The sequence below is a fragment of the Phocoena sinus genome, chromosome 12 (assembly GCF_008692025.1).
Source record: "Phocoena sinus isolate mPhoSin1 chromosome 12, mPhoSin1.pri, whole genome shotgun sequence".
Lineage (NCBI taxonomy): Eukaryota > Metazoa > Chordata > Mammalia > Artiodactyla > Phocoenidae > Phocoena > Phocoena sinus.
Window position 1 is genome coordinate 47613479 of NC_045774.1, and position 20437 is coordinate 47633915.

Sequence of the window (20437 nt, forward strand, 5' to 3'; positions counted from 1 at the left end):
GGCCAAATCATGAAGAACCTTTCCCACCATGCTCATCCTGTGGACTTTGGAAGATATTAGAGCATTTACCTACAACAATGAGCTGATTAGGTGTGAAGTTTCAGAAACATTCCTCTGAAGCGGGGATGGTAGGTTTAAGACTCTGAAGACAGGGACACCCGTCAGTAGACTGCCGCAGTAGTCCAAACAAGAGTGGTCAATTCCTGCCTTGTCTTCATTGGAAAAGAATTTGCAGTGAGCAGTGGTAACATGAGATTGTGGCGGTGGGGACCAGGAAGAGAGGCCAGAATGACAAGTGGAATAAAAATGACTCAGTGACCAATTGGATATGAAGAGTTGCAAGGATGTAAGCTCTGACGTGGAGAAATAGATGGCCAGGACTAAAAACTCAGAATGGATTTCCCTGGACCTTTTAAGGGTGAGCTCTCTGTGGATGCCAGAGATTTTAGTCTGTAGCTCAAGAGAAGAGATCAAGGCTGGAAAGGTATTTGGAAGTCAATGTTTAGGAGATAGTTAAACCCAAATTAGATATCACTGTACAGATTCTGAAATGGCACGCCAATATTCCTACTAGCATTTTGTCCAGCACTGCCCCTGTTTATGCTTGTCTCCCAGAGTGATTATTAAAAGTTCCCCTTTCACTCTCAAAAGTGTCCCAGTTTAAACAATAAAGTATATGGCCATCCTAGATATTATCATCCTCAATTTAATAGTATTCTAGGTACACTATACTTTATGCACTGTATAATAAATAAAATTCTTGCCACTTTTTACATCAAATATGTACAAGGAGAATTCGCTCTTGAGGTGAGTAAATGATTAATCCATTTGTAATGTTAAACATCAACCGGCTTATAGTTGAAAGCTAATTTTTTAATTTCAGTTTTTCTTAAAGCAGGGTGCACCTGTTTTACCATGTGCCTGTATCATTATTTTCCTTCCATAATCAAAGTTAAAGAAAAAGTAAAACTTTCAAATAAGGCGTCACTATATATTATATCCAGTAATTTTGCAATTTAAAGTAACATGTTCCTCTTTGCCGCAGTCTTTTATTAAATACATATATCTAAGCGCCCTCTGGTGTTTGTCAGAAGAGGTTGTCTTAGAGCTATGACATCTGCCAGCTGTCTTTCATTACTTCAATAATTCTCAAAGTTTCCATATCAAGAAATCAATTAAATGAACACAGTAATAACAATAAATCTTTTCCCCTGAAGGATAAAGCCAAAGTCAAAAATACGCATGTTGTGTTTTTTAAGTATAACTCAATTTAAACTGGACCAAAAATCAACTTGTTAAAATTTTTTTAATGTTTTATATGTCTGTGTCCCTATTTTTTAAAGGCGGGGAGGGGTGACATCAAGAATAGATTGATCTTATTTTCTGTATCATCTAATTTTAAAGTGGCCACAGATTTTTGTGTCTCTGGGAAGCATTAGAACAGGATAAGAGGGAGACTGGAATTGGGGGAAAGAACATCATGACTCAAGATTGCAGTGTCCATTCAGAGAGCCCACACTTTAGGGAAGGGGCTGCTGGCCGCAGTCTTGCTGCGCAGGGAGCTTTGTATGGAGGAGATTTCGGATAAAATGCCCGATGAAAGGCTCCTGGGGCATGTGTCTGCTAGGATACCATGTCTGCATTCTCTTCCTTGATGAAGAGCCACTTGCTTGGGTTATGCTTGGGAAGTGTAAAAACATTCCAGGTAAAATCATGGCCTAGTCCTCCAGCTGGAACAGTGGATGAAAGGAGAGAAATTTGAAATAGCCACTCTCCTGTCCTGGGGGAGTCTACCAGCCAGAACTCTGTGTAGCAGATCACCCTGCAGTCCAGTCAGGTACTGCAGCCCTTTGTCACAGAGCTGAGCCAAAAAGACACTGGACGAGGCAAGTGGGCACTTCACCAAATGTCAGACTGAAGAACTCTCCCTCCTCTCAAATATACCCATGAGTCAGTCTTTCTGATGCCAAAAGGAAGTACACGTCCCCATGCTGTGCATACAGGCCTGTGTCCTGGCCTTGAACCATTTTTTAGATCAGCTTCTGACCTTATACATACAGAGAGAAATACACACGTACACATGCACACCCACACATCCTTTCTTCAGGAGCCACATTTGAGCTGGAATTTCATTTTGACAAATCCTACGTGGGAGCTCTGTGAAACAGAGTTGAAAGAATGAAAACGGCTTCTCAGGGAAGGACTTCATTCACTCTGAGCCAAAGCTACTTGAGTAGTTATTTGTGCACAAGTGCCATCAACGTTGATGGGAATTTGAAAGGCAGCACTGAAAGTAGCATTTAGCACAGTGAGCATAATCCTTTAAATCTCTGTGGCAATTCAGTTGCAGCAGTGGCTGGACCACCCAGAAGCCACTGAATGCATGGAGCATTTTGAGATCTGCCTGCTTTCTCAACAAGTTTCCCTTTGAACCTTTAATCATTTCAGTTAGCACAATGACAAACTAATCAGCAGACATGGCTAATTCCCTAGTCTGGCATCTTGAGATACAATAAAAATTCAGAGGGTAAATTACATATATAAGATGGTTGGTTTGGGTTGAACTGTGATTGATGGCTTAGGAATAGCATCTATAATTCTAAAGTGGGTCATCACATCCGTCTTCATGCATGATTTCTGAGACCATGTTCTATATTCTAGAACTTTCACATGTCAGGGAAATTTATGTTTATGGAATACATTATGCCCACCCATCCCCACATGCACATACACAACCTTTCCTTCTTGCAAATTTAATCTGGTATTTATGCGGATTATTTATAGGAAAGTCAAGCCACAAGAAAGAGCCAGTTGGCTCAGAAGGAAAGCATGGATACCATTAACCACGCAACTCAGCTTGCAGAGCAAGCCCATGATGTGAGGGATAAAATCCAAGGTAAATATATTCTCTTCTGGTTTAGCTTCATATCAAGGAATCTTTCATGTTATTAACAACAATAAAAATAGTGGCTACTGTTAGTGTTTATTGTGTGCCAGGACCTGTTGTTAGAGTGTTATAGGTTTAAACTCGTGTAAGATCTTTCAAGTTTGTTTACCTGAGACTTCTGAGCACTCATCTCTGCTTACTATCTATTTTCAATAATAAATGCACAGGGTAGAGGGAATTCCCTGGCAGTCCAGTGGTTAGGACTCGGCGCAGCAAGGCCAAAAAAATAAATGTAGAAAATCATTCCCTTTCTAGGCATTTCACAGAAATGGAATGCCAAAATACCTTTCTGGTAGAGGAAATTACATGCTGTGCTGTCTGTAAAATGCAAGAGTTGAGTAGGAGTCACATTTTTCTCAATAATATGCTGTGAAAACACTGCCTTTAGAGTGGCAGTAAACTGTCCACTAATCCAAATCGTCCTAAACTGTGTCTATAATGCTTTCCCAAGAACCAGGCAGGCCGCATGCTCTGGTCCCCAATCCAGAAGAAAAGCCAAGAGGGGGTGTGGAAGATTTCTTTGCCCTAAAGCATAAAATTGTAGCAGACTTTACCTTTCTTCTTGAGGGTTTACTTATTTGTGTTCTAACTTCTCACAAGTGCAGGCTGCATTTTGAAGACTATCTTAATAGCACACTGAAAGCCAGCCTTCAATTTACCAACAGAAAACAGGCGATTGTGTTTGTTCTAAGATAAAGAGAATTTCCTTGGGTTACAGTCTGCTAAGATACAGTATTTGTGTGTTTCCATAGTTTTTATTATCCTATATATTAAGAGCTGGATGACAACTCCAGGTGCATCTCAAGGGCACACGACAGTAAAGGGACCCACAGTGGAAGATTCATATCTTTACACTGAGCTATAGAGAACATATTCCAGGAAAAGGGATGTATGGAGCCAAGATTAATCTTTTGCTATATTTCCTTTGGTGCCCATAATATGTAATAGAAACAAATGGTATGCATTTCAAACATCCCCTGCTCCCATCCTCACTATCTCATGCTTTTGCATCTATGAATAAAATATTCTTTTCCTATAATATTTTAGAGTTACTGTTGATTTATTTGAAAAGTAAGATTAAACCTAGATTAGCTGATCTCATCTAATTAAGAAATAAATGTCCCTCTAGGCAGCAAATAAAGCCAGTATCTTATTAAGCCATTGAGAAAAAAATGTCACCTTTCCTGTTGTAACTCAAATTTTGATTCTAAGTTGTTTCATTTGGAAAGAATCTAAGTCCTCTTATTTGACCCTTAAGGCATAGGAAAGAAGGAAAAAATACAAAAGAAATGTAAAGAGGAAACAATAATTTACCTTTTTTTTTTTTTTTTTTTTGCGGGACACAGGCCTCTCACTGCTGTGGCCTCTCCCGCTGCGGAGCACAGGCTCCGGACGCGCAGGCTCAGCGGCCATGGCTCACGGGCCCAGCCGCTCCACAGCATGTGGGATCTTCCCGGACCGGGGCACGAACCCGTGTCCCCTGCATCGGCAGGCGGACTCTCAACCACTGCACCACCAGGAAAGCCCCTTACCTTTTTTAAAATAATATATGAACAGTCTCAAAAACCAAAGGCAAAAATATTGTTCTCTGTATTTCCTTTTTCTAATCTAGACCAGATGTGGCTAAAATAAAATAAGCCATATTGTAAATATAATATCTGCATCAAAATGCCAAGAAATCTAGCATTGCAAGTGCTAGATCTGAGGAAAAGTATCTATGATTAGTTTATTTCAGGAGTTGATATTTTAGACTTTACTTGAAAAGTGAATATTTAATCCCTTCAGAAGTTTTTTTCTTTTTTTTTTTTTTTTAACATATCTTGGTTTCCCTAAAACTTTCTCAGTAATATTTACAACACTGAAAACCTCTTCTCCCATTTATCTCCCTCTCTTCAGAGTTCAGGGATGCTTCACAACACCAATAGTGTGTCATTCCTTATTGCCAACCATCTCCAAACCACCTCTAAAATAACTACTGGTGACCTTCAAGCTATTATCCATATAAAATACAAGCCCTTATCCTGGTATGATTTATGTGAGACCAGTGTTGTTTACCCATCTTGTCTGGCCAACCACATAGATCATAGTAAACCAAAGACAGACAATTTCATTTATGCCAGGGAGATAAAATGCTTCCTCCTGGAGCTGCCATAGGACAAGGTGGCAATTACATAACTATCATCTGATCATATGTAGTAGGAAGAGGGAGCCAGAGGCCTGCTCATCGCCGCCAGTATTCAGACAACTCATCTAATGCCTCTGATCCTCAGCAGTCCCTGTTGGTTCTGAAATTCTCCGTCCTACTTACAGATGTGGGGTGAAAATGACCCAAAGTCAAAACGGCACAATCTTGACAAGCAGTCATACCACAGAAGGCAAATAGCAATTGCAAAAAAAATGTATATATTAATGAGCAAAAGCTCACATCCTACTATAGCAAACCTCTATATTGTATCTAGTCTGTACGACAATCTGAAAGACTTGTTTAAACAACCGTCAATATACACTCATTTTGGCTTAGAGCTTGGGTAAAATCCTTGGCTAAATTGCAGTTAATATCTCCAATGCCTACTGCATGTGACAGGAGATACCTCAGAACATTTTCTCCATGTTATGTATTTTATATAAAAGGTTGGTCAAAGACCCCAGATTTGTGTGTCTTAAATATTAACAGTTTTGAATCAGAATAGAAATCAGATTCAGCTGAAATCAGGGCAGGCTTTGTATTAATTCCATTCCTGTTCTGAAGACACCAAATGAAAAGCAAAGAAGAGTGATTTCCTCGGGTTTAACCTCTCCCTGGAATATATGATGAACTCTGATGCCAACACATTCACAGCATGAACATCAGCATGCTGTCTTTGCTGAGTCTCTCTTTCCATTTTAGGATCAGCCCTTCCCTTTGTCCTCACTGTCCGTGTTTTCAGTGACATCACTGTCAAATGCCCAGTCATCTCTCCCTACTGTCTTCTCTCACCGTGTCCTTCCTTTCAGAGATCAACAACAAGATGCTCTATTATGGGGAAGATCGGGAACTTAGCCCTGAGGAAATCTCTGAGAAGCTGGTGTTGGCCCAGAAGATGCTTGAGGAGATCCGACGCCGTCAACCGTTCCTCACCCAACGGGAACTTGTGGATGAGGAGGCAGATGAAGCCTATGAATGTAGGTGTATTCGACTCCTAGAGCCCAGCATGTGTCTGCTTCCTTTGTGGGTCCAGGAGAGGACCCCCAGTCACAGGGCAACATTTGGTCAAAGCAACCAATTCCCAATATTCAGTTATTTAGTTTATACGTGGCCTCAGGGAGTCATTCAGGACAACTTGACTGTATGACCAGGATTTTTAGATCCAGACCCAACCTTGAGCTTTTGAGAAACAGCTGAGATTCCACAAGGAATCTACAAAATTTTACTCCTGAGGAGAAGAAATAGGAACTTAGCAGTTGGTGAAAAACAAGGGAAGGAAAGCTAAGGGGAACCAATTACCAGAACTACAATAAGAAGTCTCATTGAGAAGACAGTAAAGCTACAAGCCCAGCAACATTCATGTTCCAATGTCCATGAATGACTTTTTAATGACTTTGAGCCTTCAATGGAAATTGAACATTTCCTTTAATGATTAATGTAGGTAACAAACCACAGTAGTATTAGTGAATCTATGACTTGGTCACTGTATCAGTTATAAATTAGTATCTCACAATCCACCCCAAACATATTCATTTAAAACAATAACCATTTATTTGCTTGTGATTTCATAGGTTGGTAATTTGGGCTGGACTCAACCTAGATAGCTCATCTCTGCTCCGTGTGACATGGTCGAGCTCACTCACATGTCTGGGGTCTTAGTTGAAATGGCTGGGCCTCTCCCTCCATGTGGGGTTTTATCCTCAAGGAAGCTAGCTGAGGCTCGTTCATATGTCAGAAGCCTTCCAGGAGGGCAGGAATGGAAAGGGCAAGGTCTCTTGAGGCTTGGCCTTGGAACTCAGCAATGTCATCTTCATTCTGTTGATCAAGACTGTCCAGATTCAAGGGTGAGGAAAAAGACTCTGCTCTTGATGGGAAGAGTTACAAAGAATTTGTGTCCATTTTAATCTACACAATCAACAAAAGAAGCTCCAGGTTTGCATATCATATTTTAGTTGTTACTGTTAATCTCACAACATTAAATTCATCAGTAATTCAAAGTTTTAGCAGTTATTGGTCTCACCTCTAAATCTTGTTAGTTAATGCATTCATAAAGAAGCACATATTACCAATTTTTTTAATATACTGGTCTTTTTAATTCTATGTATTTTATCTTGTGCATTTTAAAATACATAAGAAGGGCTCTGAAGGCTTCACCAGATTGTAAAGGGGCCCATGATACAGAAAGGGTTAGGAACGCCTACGTTAGCTCATTTTCCTACAATTGTCACTATCAACTTCTGTTAAAACTTACTGTGAATATTCTCGAAGAGGAACATTCTGGACATAAAGGCCTATTGTGATAGCAAACTTATAAGGTCTTAGAAACAGTAAGAAATAAAGAAGAATCTCAGGCCCATTTCAGAGTCAGGATGAGGCCAGCAGTCAGGAAGGTTGGAGCTCTGATGTCACAGCCAGATACTTTCACGCTCCTTGCCTATTTTGGGATTTAACAAGACTGTTCTGGGGAAATGGAACCAAGTACATCTCCTACTTAGCCGCCTTCCGCCTAGTGAATGCATTTTCAACCACTTTCTCAACTCAGCCGTGAACTTTGTATCTTCTGCTCATGGTGATGAAAGTAAATAGAAAACCTCAATAAGACAGACTGATAGTCCCTGGAGAAAAAATAGAATTAAGGCACATAGTCAATGTGTGTAACTTTGATCAGAGAATTAAGATATATGCAAAGTCTAAGAATATATCATTGCCATTTAATCTTCTTTCCAAGATAATGATTTAGGTTTGACCTAAAGGAGCTAAGTAAAAACAGCTGCCTGGAGAGAATACAGAAAATGAATGGTTGTGAACATCATTTGCCAGTAACAGACAAAACAACTGGGGTTGTCTCTAATAGTAAGACTGTAGTATATCCAAGTTTCCTTTGTATGGTCAAATTATTAGTAATCTCGGTAATAATAAACCTAGTTTAATTACATCATTTCTACTTAAAGCATAATCTTCATGGGAAAACTAATCAACTCCCATTTTAGCTAATGGTGGTCCAGGGGCTCCCAAACCCTACAAAATAGTATTTAAAACTTCAGATATCAAAGATGGGGCTGTTTTTGTGAACAACAGCTTCAATCGCTATTGCTAAAGAAGACATACCCTGATGAATTTACATCTTTCTAAGTGCGGGATGGGATGGGAGGAGAAGGGAGAAGCCCAGACTGAGTTTCTATGTACCTTTCTTCCCAGTGCTGAGCCAGGCTGAGAGTTGGCAGTGGCAGTACAACGATACTCACTCTCTGTTTCCTGTGGTCCTGGAGCAGCTGGACGACTATAATGCTAAATTGTCAGACCTCCAGGAGTCACTTGACCTGGCCCTTGACCATATCAGGGATGCTGAAGACATGAACAGAGCCACAGCAGCCAGGCAGCGGGATCACAAGGTACAGTGGACACTCTAACTGTAAATGCATTTCGGGCATATACAACATGAAGTTATGCCAAGAAGGGACAGTTGGTAAACAGTTTTTTTTAATATTGGTACATTTAAATCTTTATTTTTAAAATTATCTGTACATTTTTCGCCACAATAATTTGCTAATATAAGTGTGTACACCTAAACTCAAGTTGAAACCATTGTAGTTGTTGAGCTTGTGCATTGATAAGAATGCAGTTGTTCCTGGTGCTTGTGTCCACCTGTGTTGGATGTATTGCTCTTGCAACTGAGTAGACAAGGCATGATTCCTGTGCCTAACTTTTTTTATACTGAGAGCAGTAAAAATCCCAAAGCAACCCGGAACCATGTTCCTGTAAAGATGTGTATAATTTTTGGAAGGGCCTGAAAAGCAGATCTCACAGCCTGGCTGGTCAGCAGCTGCAGAGATAGGGAGTCTAATTCAAGCTAAGGTCATACAATTACAAAGAGGTGAGAAAAATTCCCAGGCTTGGCCAGAGGTTGCCAAGGCAGTCACCCTACGGGGCCAGGATTTGTGCATGCCCATACCACCAGACTTAGAACTGGTGATGCTCACACTTCTGTGCCAAGTGATGCACACACTCATCACCAAGAGTGGTCATCTTCTGATAGGAAGACACCTGCCTCTTTGGACATATTTATAAAGGTTAGAGTGGAAAAGCAATGTCAAAAATAGGAAGCAACTGTGTGCAAACTCATTACTTTAGCTATGTTTATTGTCAGCAAACCCAACTTAAATTAGGTTCTCTGCTCTGATTTTCAGTCATCACTTTCTCTTAGTAAGTCATTGTAAAATTTCCTAAATAAAAGTGAGTTAATCTCTTGCATTCCTACACACCAATAATGAAAAATCTGAAAGAGAAATTAAGGAAATACTCCCATTTACCATTGCAACAAAAAGAATAAAATACCTAGGAATAAACCTACCTAAGGAGACAAAAGACCTGTATGCAGAAAACTATAAGACACTGATGAAAGAAATTAAACACAATATAAACACATGGAGAGATATACCATGTTCTTGGGTTGGAAGAATCAACATTGTGAAAATGACTATACTACCCAAAGCAATCTACAGGTTCAATGCAATCCCTGGCAAATTACCAATGACATTTTTTATGGAACTAGAACAGATCATCTTAAAATTTGTATGGAGACACAAAAAACCCCGAATAGCCAAAGCAGTCTTGAGGGAAAAAAATGGAGCTGAAGGAATCAGACTCCCTGACTTCAGACTATGCTACAAAGCTACAGTAATCAAGACTATATGGTACTGGCACAAAAACAGAAACATAGATCAATGGAACAAGATAGAAAGCCCAGAGATAAGTTCATGCACCCATGGTCAACTAATCTATGACAAAGGAGGCAAGGATACACAATGGAGAAAAGACAGTCTCTTCAATAAGTGGTGCTGGGAAAACTGGACAACTACATGTAAAAGAATGAAATTAGAACACTCCCAAATACCATACACAAAAATAAACTCAAAATGGATTCAAGACCTAAATTTAAGACCAGACACTGTAAAACTCTTAGAGGAAAACATAGGAAGAACACTCTTTGACATAAATCACAGCAAGATCTTTTTTGATCCACCTCCTACAGTAATGGAAATAAAAACAAAAATAAACAAATGGGACCTAATGAAACTTCAAAGCTTTTGCACAGCAAAGGAAACCATAAAGACGACGAAAAGACAACCCTCAGAATGGGAGAAAATATTTGCAAACGAATCAACGGACAAAGGATTAATCTCCAAAATATATAAACAGCTCATGCAGCTCAATATTAAAGAAACAAACAACCCAATCCAAAAATGGGCAGAAGACCTAAATAGACATTTCTCCAAAGAAGACATACAGATGGCCAAGAAGTACATGAAAAGCTGCTCAAGATCACTAGTTATTAGAGAAATGCAAATCAAAACTACAGTGAGGTATCACCACACACCAATTAGAATGGGCATCATCAGAAAATCTACAAACAAGAAATGCTGGAGAGGGTGTGGAGAAAAGGGAACCCTCTTGCACTGTTGGTGGGAATGTAAACTGATACAGCCACCATGGAGAACATTATGGAGATTCCTTAAAAAACTGAAAATAGAATTACCATGTGACCCAGCAATCCCACTAGTGGGCATATACCCAGAGAAAACCACAATTCAAAAAGACACATGCACCCCAGTGTTCACTGTAGCACTATTTACAATAGCCAGGTCATGGAAGCAACCTAAATGCCCATCGACAGACGAATGGATAAAGGAGATGTGGTACATATATACAGTGGAATATTACTCAGCCATAAAAAGGAACGAAATTGGGTCATTTGTTGAGACGTGGATGGATCTAGAGACTGTCATACAGAGTGAAGTAAGTCAGAAAGGGAAAAGCATCGTATATTAACGCATGTATGTGGAACCTAGAAAAATGGTACGGATGAACCGGTTTGCATGGCAGAAATTGAGACACAGATGTAGAGAACAGAGGTATGGACACCAAGGGGGGAAAGCCGTGGGGGCGGGTGTGATGAATTGGGCGATTGAGATTGACATGTATACAATGATGTGTATAAAATTGATGACTAATAAGAACCTGCTGTATAAAAAAATAAATAAAATTTAAAAATTTTAAAAAAGAAAATGAGATTCTGTCTGTTTAGGTATTCTCATAAACTCCAAAACTCCACCTTCCCAAGACTGTTTCTATCTCTTTTTAAGTGTCAGGAAACTTTGTTTTATTTTTTGCATACGTGAAATGGATACTGAAGCATGCTAAATAGTGCTAATTATTGTCGTTTTCACTAATTATTAGTTTCTAAACTTCCTTTTGTTCAAATTGTCCATCTTTCCGTGGGAATATCTTTGTTTCAAAGCTAATTTTATTCATTTCTGTCTAATGCTATATCTGGTAAATGACAGAAACCCTTTAATTTGAAGCATATCATTTTCCAACTACTGCAAATGAGCTTATCAGGCAGTGCTGTTCACACGTGGCTTTGAAGTTTGGTTGTTACTTCAGGGTGTTAGCTGTGTTCCATTAAGGCAACTCAGATAGAAGCGCTTCTGGAAGGGGTCATATCTCAAACTCTATAACAGGAAAACTGCTCTGAGACAGCTAGATAATACCAATCTTTTTGACCTCGCTTCCTTACATACTTTAAAATATTGCTTTTGTGTAGAGCTGTATTAACTACCTCTCCTTGTGAAGACAAGAACAATTAACCCCAGATAGTCGCACTGTATGAAGCTTGATGGATTTTGAGGGGAAATTGATTTTTTTTTAATGTTCTTGCTTTAAGAGGATGATCAAATGAGATACTTTTCTGTCCCTAGACCTATGTCTTTCCCTGTAGCAAGATATTTGGAGAAGATGGGTTTAATTCTTCTTTTCCACTAAATCAGAAAAGAGTCTAGGGAGTGAGAAAAGACATTAAGATGAACTTAGAAAGTTTTAAAGTATGTCATTCAAGTGTAGGCTTTTATAATTATTTCTGTGATATCCTAGATTATACCATAACAAAAATTTCAACCCTAATTTAAATTACCATTTCTAAAGTAACCAGCTCATTTTTTACTCAGATTATAAAATGGGTCTTTTACTTTTTGCATGTTAAATTTCATTCTGTGTTGCTTTCAATCTCTGAAGCTCTACAATATTTCGTCAAAATCATAAGATCCCTGACTCTAGAACCCCAGAGTCAAAGTATAAGTTAAAGTATTCATCAGAAAATATATCCACACTTGGAACAACCCAATCGAAAAATGGGCAGAAGATCGTAATAGACATTTCTCCAAAGAAGACAAACAGATGGCCAGTAGGCACATGAAAAAATGCTCAACATTACTAATTATTAGAGAAATGCAAATCAAAACTACAATGAGATACCACCTCACACTGGTCAGAATGGCCATGATTAAAAAGTCTACAAATAAAAGGGACTTCCCTGGTGGTGCAGTGGTTAAGAATCCGCCTGCCAATGCATGCCGCAAAGCAACTAAGCCCGTGTGCCACAACTACTGAGCCTGCACTGTAGAGCCCAAGTGCCACAACAAGCCCGCACGCCCTAGAGCAACTACAGAGCCCACGTGCCTAGAGCCTGTGCTCTGCAACAAAGGAAACCACAGCAATGAGAAGCCCGCACACCACAACGAAGAGTATCCCTGCTCGCTGCAACTAGAGAAAGCCTGCGTGCAGCAACAAAGACCCAATGCAGCCAAAAATAAATTAAATTAACTTTAAAAAATTAAAAAAAAAAAGTCTACAAATAACAAATGCTGGAGAGGGTGTGCAGAAAAGAGAACCCTCCTACACTGTTGGTGGGAAAGTAAGTTGTTACAGCCACTATGGAAAACAGTATGGAGGTTCCTCAGAAAACTAAAAATAGAATTACTGTGTGATTCAGCAATCCCACATCTGGGAATATACCCAGACAAAACTATAATTCAAAAAGACACATGCACCCCTATGTTCATAGCAGCACTATTCACAATAGCCAAAACATAGAAACAACCTAAATGTCCATCAACAGATGAATGGATGAAGAAGATGTGGTACATATATACAATGGAATACTACTCAGCCATGAAAAAGAACGAAATAATGCTATTTGCAGCAACATGGATGGACCTAGAGATTATCATACTAAGTGAAGTAAGTCAGAAAGAGAAAGACAAATACCACATGATATCACTTATATGTGGAATCTAAAATATGACACAAATGAACCTATCTACAAAACAGAAATAGACACATAGACATGGAGAACAGACTTGTGGTTGCCAAGGGGGAGTGGGGGAGGGAGAGGGATGGACTGGGAGTTTGGGGTTGGTAGATGCAAGCTATTACATTTAGAATGGATAAACAACAAGGTCCTAATGTATAGCACAGGGAACTATATTCAGTATCCTGTGATAAACCATAATGGAAAAGAATATTAAAAAAAGAATGTATACATGTGTATAACTGAGTCACTTTGCTGTACAGCAGAGATTGGTACAACATTGTAAATCAACTATGCTTCAATAAAAAAAAAAAACTGAAAAAAGAGAAGAAAAAAATATAACCACACTTGGGCAATTTCCCTCCTCAGAACATCTGAGCATCTAACATAAAGAGCTCAGAGTAGGAGGAAGCGAGATCACAATTTTATGTTTTGATAATAGGGCCATTTTAAAATTTTGAAAGGACATTAAGATTCTTTTGTATATACTTTATTCCTGTCCAAATGAGCTATTTGTGCCTGGCCCAAAGTTAGCACATGATAAATGCTTTTTGGAATTAATTCAGTTTTCAATTACTGCAAATACAGAGCCTGTTCAATGCTATCTCCCTAGCCTCATTTCACATTTATGGAGAAAGAGGCAAGGGCCCTCTCTGGAGTGTCAACTCTCTTTGATGTGGTGGCACTGTAAGTAATAATCATAACTAAGTTCTTTGAAGCTCCTGAGGTGCTTACTTTCATTATCTCCATTTTATAAATGAGAAAGCTGAGGCTGGGCCGGGTCAAATTGCCCAGAGTGACACAGCAATTCATTGGTGGGTCTGGGATAGGAACCTGGATCTGTCGGAGTGCAGTGGCAGCAAGCTGACAGCACTATCCCTGATGCCTTCTTTATCTAAAGCGACCTTTTCTTCCTCTCTCCCTTGCTCTTCCTCATGCAGAAACAGCATGACAGAGTGAGGGAACAGATGGCAGGGGTGAACGAGTCTCTGAGGATGTCTTCTGACTCACTGACAATGCCTCGGATGACCCTTTCAGAACTTGATGACATAATAAAGGTAAGGACACACGTGACTTGTTCAGGTTAGTATTTATAGCAGGTTAGAAAAGGAGCTCAGTGTCACAGAAGAATAATCAACTCCAATTCAATCTATCAAGTTAGCAGGAATTGTAAAAATAAGATCAGTTGACTGAATTTTTCAGTTCCTTTCATTGTACAGTTGCCACTAGCCACACATGGCTACTTAAATTTAAATTACTTAAAATGAAATAAAATTAAAATTTAATTCCTCAGTCACATTAGCCACATTTCATGTGCTCAACAGCACCACATATGGCTAATGTCTGCCATTTCGTTCAGCACAGATAATCACAGAAAGTTCTGTAGAAAGTGTAAATCTAGATACATCCTACTCACTCTTTACTTGTAAGTTGTGTGTTTAATAAAGCTGATATTCAATATCAATAAATGTCACATTTTTAAAGTAGAAATTTTCTGATGAATGCATCACGAAAGTACTCTTTTTTAAATTTAATTTTATTTTTTTTATACAGCAGGTTCTTATTAGTCATCAATTTTATACACATCAGTGTATACATGTCAATCCCAATCACCCAATTCAGCACACCACCATCCGCACCCCCCCACAGCTTTCCCCCCTTGGTGTACATACGTTTGTTCTCTACATCTGTGTCTCAACTTCTGCCCTGCAAAACGGTTCATCCGTACCATTTTTCTAGGTTCCACATACATGCGTTAATATACGATATTTCTTTTTCTCTTTCTGACTTACTTCACTCTGTATGACAGTCTCTAGATCCATCAACATCTCAACAAATGACTCAATTTCATTCCTTTTTATGACTGAGTAATATTCCGCTGTATATATGTACCACATCTCCTTTATCCATTCGTCTGTCTTAGATTGCTTCCATGACCTGGCTATTGTAAATAGTGCTACAGTGAACACTGGGGTGCATGTGTCTTTTTGAATTATGGTTTTCTCTGGGTATATGCCCACTAGTGGGATTGCTGGGTCATATGGTAATTCTATTTTCAGTTTTTTAAGGAACCTCCATACTGTTCTCCATAGTGGCTATATCAGTTTACATTCCCACCAACAGTGCAAGAGGGTTCCCTTTTCTCCACACCCTCTCCAGCATTTCTTGTTCGTAGATTTTCTGACGATGCCCATTCTAATTGGTGTGTGGTGATACCTCACTGTAGTTTTGATTTGCATTTCTCTAATAATTAGTGATGTTGAGCAGCTTTTCATGCACTTCTTGGCCATCTGTATGTCTTCTTTGGAGAAATGTCTATTTAGGTCTTCTGCCCATTTTTGGATTGGGTTGTTTGTTTCTTTAATATTGAGCTGCATGAGCTGTTTATATATTTTGGAGATTAATCCTTTGTCCGTTGATTCGTTTGCAAATATTTTCTCCCATTCTGAGGGTTGTCTTTTCGTCGTCTTTATGGTTTCCTTTGCTGTGCAAAAGCTTTGAAGTTTCATTAGGTCCCATTTGTTTATTTTTGTTTTTATTTCCATTACTGTAGGAGGTGGATCAAAAAAGATCTTGCTGTGATTTATGTCAAAGAGTGTTCTTCCTATGTTTTCCTCTAAGAGTTTTACAGTGTCTGGTCTTACATTTAGGTCTTGAATCCATTTTGAGTTTATTTTTGTGTATGGTGTTCGGGAGTGTTCTAATTTCATTCTTTTACATGTAGTTGTCCAGTTTTCCCAGCACCGCTTATTGAAGAGACTGTCTTTTCTCCATTGTGTATCCTTGCCTCCTTTGTCATAGATTAGTTGACCATAGATGCGTGGGTTTATCTCTGGGCTTTCTATCTTCTTCCTTGATCTACATTTCTGTTTCTGTGCCAGTACCATATTGTCTTGATTACTGTAGTTTTGTAGTATAGTCTGAAGTCAGGGAGTCTGATTCCTCCAGCACTGTTTTTTTCCCCTCAAGACTGCTTTGGCTATTCGGGGTCTTTTGTGTCTCCATACAAATTTTAAGATTTTTTGTTCTAGTTCCGTAAAAATTGCCATTGGTAATTTGCCAGGGATTGCACTGAATCTGGAGATTGCTTTAGGTAGTGTAGTCATTTTCACAATATTGATTCTTCCAATCCAAGAACATGGTATATCTCTCCATCTGTTGGTATCATCTTTAATTTCTTTCATCAGTGTCTTACAGTTTTCTGCATAGAGGTCTTTTGTCTCCCTAGGTAGGTTTATTCCTAGGTATTTTATCCTTTTTGTTGCAATGGTAAATGGGACTGTTTCCTTAATTACTCTTTCAGAGTTTTCATCATTAGTGTATAGGAATGCAAGAGATTTCTGTGCATTAATTTTGTATCCTGCAACTCTACCAAATTCATTGATTAGCTCTAGTAGTTTTCTGGTGGCATTTTTAGGATTCTGTATGTATACTATCATGTCATCTGTAAACAGTGACAATTTTACGTCTTCTTTTCCAATTTGTATTCCTTTTATATCTTTTTCTTCTCTGATTGCTGTGGCTAGGACTTCCAAAACTATGTTGAATAATAGTGGTGAGAGTGGACATCCTTGTCTTGTTCCTGATCTTAGAGGAAATGTGTTCAGTTTTTCACCATTGCAAATGCTGTTTGCTGTGGGTTTGTCATATATGGCCTTTATTACGTTGAGGTAGCTTCCCTCTATGCCCACTTTCTGGAGAGTTTTTATCATAAATGGGTGTTGAATTTCGTCAAAAGCTTTTTCTGCATCTATTGAGATGATCATATGGTTTTTATTCTTCAATTTGTTAATATGGTGTATCACATTGATTGATTTGCGTATATTGAAGAATCCTTGTATCCCTGGGATAAATCCCACTTGATCATGGTATATGATCCTTTTCATGTGTTGTTGGATTCTGTTTGCTGGTATTTTGTTGAGGAAATTTGCATCTATATTCATTAGTGATATTGGTCTGTAATTTTCTTTTTTTGTAGTATCTTTGTCTGGTTTTGGTATCAGCATGATGGTGGCCTCAGAATGAGTTTGGGAGTGTTCCTTCCTCTGCAAATTTTTGGAAGAGTTTGAGAAGGATAGGTGTTAGTTCTTCTCTAAATGTTTGATACAGTTTGCCTGTGAAGCCATCTGGTCCTGGACTTTTGTTTGTTGGAAGATTTTTAATGAAAGTTTCAATTTCATTACTTGTGATTGGTCTGTTCATATTTTCTGTTTCTTCCTGGTTCAGTCTTGGAAGGTTATACATTTCTAAGAATTTGTCCATGTCTTCCAGGTTGTCCATTTTATTGGCATAGTGTTGCTTGTAGTAGTATCTTAGGATGTTTGTATTTCTGTGGTGTCTGTTGTAACTTCTCCTTTTTCATTTCTAATTTTATTGATTTGAGTCCTCTCCCTCTTTTTCTTGATGAATCTGGCTAATGGTTTATCAATTTTGTTTATCTTCTCAAAGAACCAGCTTTTAGTTTTATTGATCTTTGCTATTGTTTTCTTTGTTTCTATTTCATTTATTTCTGCTCTGATCTTTATGATTTCTTTCCTTCTGCTAAGTTTGGGTTTTGTTTGTTCTTCTTTCTCCAGTTCCTTTAGGTATAAGGTTGGACTGTTTATTTGAGATTTTTCTTGTTTCTTGAGGTAGGCTTTATAACTATAAACTTCCCTCTTATAATTGTTTTTGCTGCATCTCATAGGTTTTGGATCATTGTGTTCTCATTGTCATTTGTCTCCAGGTATTTTTTGATTTCCTCTTTGATTTCTTCAGTGATCTCTTGGTTATTTAGTAACGTAGTGTTTAGCCTCCATGTGTTTGTGTTTTTAACGTTTTTTCCCCTGTAATTCATTTCTAATCTCATGGTGTTGTGGTCAGAAAAGATGCTTGATACGATTTCAGTTTTCTTGAATTTACTGAGTCTTGATTTGTGACCCAAGATGTGATCTATCCTGGAGAATGTTCTGTGGGCAGTTGAGAAGAAAGTGTAATCTGCTGTTTTTGGATGGAATGCCCTATAAATATCAATTAAATCTATCTGGTCTATTGTGTCATTTAAAGCTTCTGTTTCCTTATTTATTTTCATTTTTGATGATCTATCCATTGGTGTAAGTGAGGTGTTAAAGTCCCCCACTATTATTGTGTTCCTGTCGATTTCCTCTTTTATAGCTGTTAGCAGTGGCCTTATGCATTGAGATCCTCCTACGTTGGGTGCATAAAAATGTATAATTGTTATATCTTCTTCTTGGATTGATCTCTGTAGTGTCCTTCCTTGTGTCTTGTAAGATTCTTTATTTTAAAGTCTGTTTTATCTGATATGAGTATTGCTACTGCAGCTTTCTTTTGATTTCCATTTGCATGGAATATGTTTTTCCATCCCCTTACTTTCAGTCTGTATGTGTCCCTAGGTCTGAAGTGGGTCTCTTGTAGACAGCATATATATGGGTCTTGTTTTTGTATCCATTCAGCAAGCCTGTTTCTTTTGGTTGGAGCATTTAATCCATTCTCATATAAGGTAATTATTGATATGTATATTCCTATGACCATTTTCTTAATTGTTTTGGGTTTGTTTTTTTGTTTTTTTTTAATTAATTAATTTATTAATTTTTGCTGTGTTGGGTCTTTGTTTCTGTGCGAGGGCTCTCTCCAGTTGTGGCAAGTGGGGGCCACTCCTCATCACGGTGCGTGGGCCTCTCACCATCACGGCCTCTCCCGTTGGAGAGCACAGGCTCCAGATGCGCAGGCTCAGTACTTGTGGCTCACGGGCCCAGTTGCTCCATGGCACATGGGATCCTCCCAGACCAGGGCTTGAACCCGTCCCCCCTGCATTAGCAGGCAGATTCTCAACCACTGCGCCACCAGGGAAGCCCTTTGGGTTTGTTTTTGTAGGTCCTTTTCTTCTCTTGTGTTTCCCCCTTAGAGAAGTTCCTTTAGAATTTGTTGTAGAGCTGGTTTGGTGGTGCTGAATTCCCTTAGCTTTTGCTTGTCTGTAAAGCTTTTGATTTCTCCATCAAATCTGAATGAGATTCTTGCTGGGTAGAGTAATCTTGGTTGTAGGTCCTTCCCTGTCATCACTTTAAGTATATCTTGCCACTCCCTTCTGGCTTGTAGAGTTTCTGCTGAGAAATCAGCTGTTAACCGTATGGGAGTTCCCTTGTATGTTATTTGTCGTTTTTCCCTTGCTGCTTTCAGTAATTTTTCTTTGTCTTTAATTTTTGCCAGTTTGATTACTATGTGTCTCAGCATGTTTCTTCTTGGGTTTATCCTGTATGGGACTCTCTGCGCTTCCTGGACTTGGGTAGCTATTTCCTTTCCCATGTTAGGGAAGTTTTCGGCTATAATCTCTTCAGATATTTTCTCGGGTCCTTTCTCTCTCTTCTCCTTCTGGGACCCCTATAATGCGAATGTTGTTGCATTTTATGTTGTCCCAGAGGTCTCTTAGGCTGTCTTCATTTCATTTCATTCTTTTTTCTTTATTCTGTTCCTCAGCAGTGAATTCCACCATTCTATCTTCCAGATCACTTATCCGTTCTTCTGCCTCAGTTATTCTGCTATTGATTCCTTCTAGTGTATTTTTCATTTCAGTTATTGTATTGTTCATCTCTGTTTGTTTGTTCTTTAATTCTTCTAGGTCTTTGTTAAACATTTCTTGCATCTTCTCAATCTTTGCCTCCATTCTTTTTCCGAGGTCCTGGATCATCTTCACTATCGTTATTCTGAATTCCTTTTCTGGAAGGTTGCCTATCTCCACTTCATTTAGTTGTTTTTCTGGGGTTTTATCTTGTTCCTTCATCTGGTACATAGCCCTCTGCCTTTTCATCTTGTTTATCTTTCTGTGAATGTGGTTTTTGTTCCACAGGCTGCAGGATTGTAGTTCTTCTTGCTTCTGCTGTCTGCCCTCTGGTGGATGAGGCTATCTCAGAGCCTTGTGTAAGTTTCCTGATGGGAGGGACTGGTGGTGGGTAGAGCTGACTGCTCTGGTGGGAAGAGCTCAGTAAAACTTTAATCCCCTTGATTGTTGATGGGTGGGGCTGGGTTCCCTCCCTGTTGGTTGTCTGGCCTGAGGCAACCCAACACTGGAGCCTACCTGGGCTCTTTGGTGGGGCTAATGACAGACTCTGGGAGGGCTCATGCCAAGGAGTACTTCCCAGAACCTCTGCTGCCAGTGTCCTTG

At 39.0% G+C, this 20437-nt stretch overlaps 1 protein-coding gene across 5 annotated transcripts in view; it reads left to right on the forward strand.

The window, feature by feature from the left end:
- Nucleotides 1-20437, forward strand: part of LAMA4 (laminin subunit alpha 4) — a 151153-nt gene that overhangs the window by 76546 nt on the left and 54170 nt on the right. For all 5 annotated transcript variants that reach the window (XM_032650950.1, XM_032650949.1, XM_032650953.1 and 2 more), the window contains exons 10-13: nt 2785-2896; nt 5942-6109; nt 8331-8524; nt 14220-14336. In XM_032650950.1, coding sequence (XP_032506841.1) covers nt 2785-2896; nt 5942-6109; nt 8331-8524; nt 14220-14336 — 591 coding nt within the window. The remainder of the gene's footprint in view (nt 1-2784; nt 2897-5941; nt 6110-8330; nt 8525-14219; nt 14337-20437) is intronic.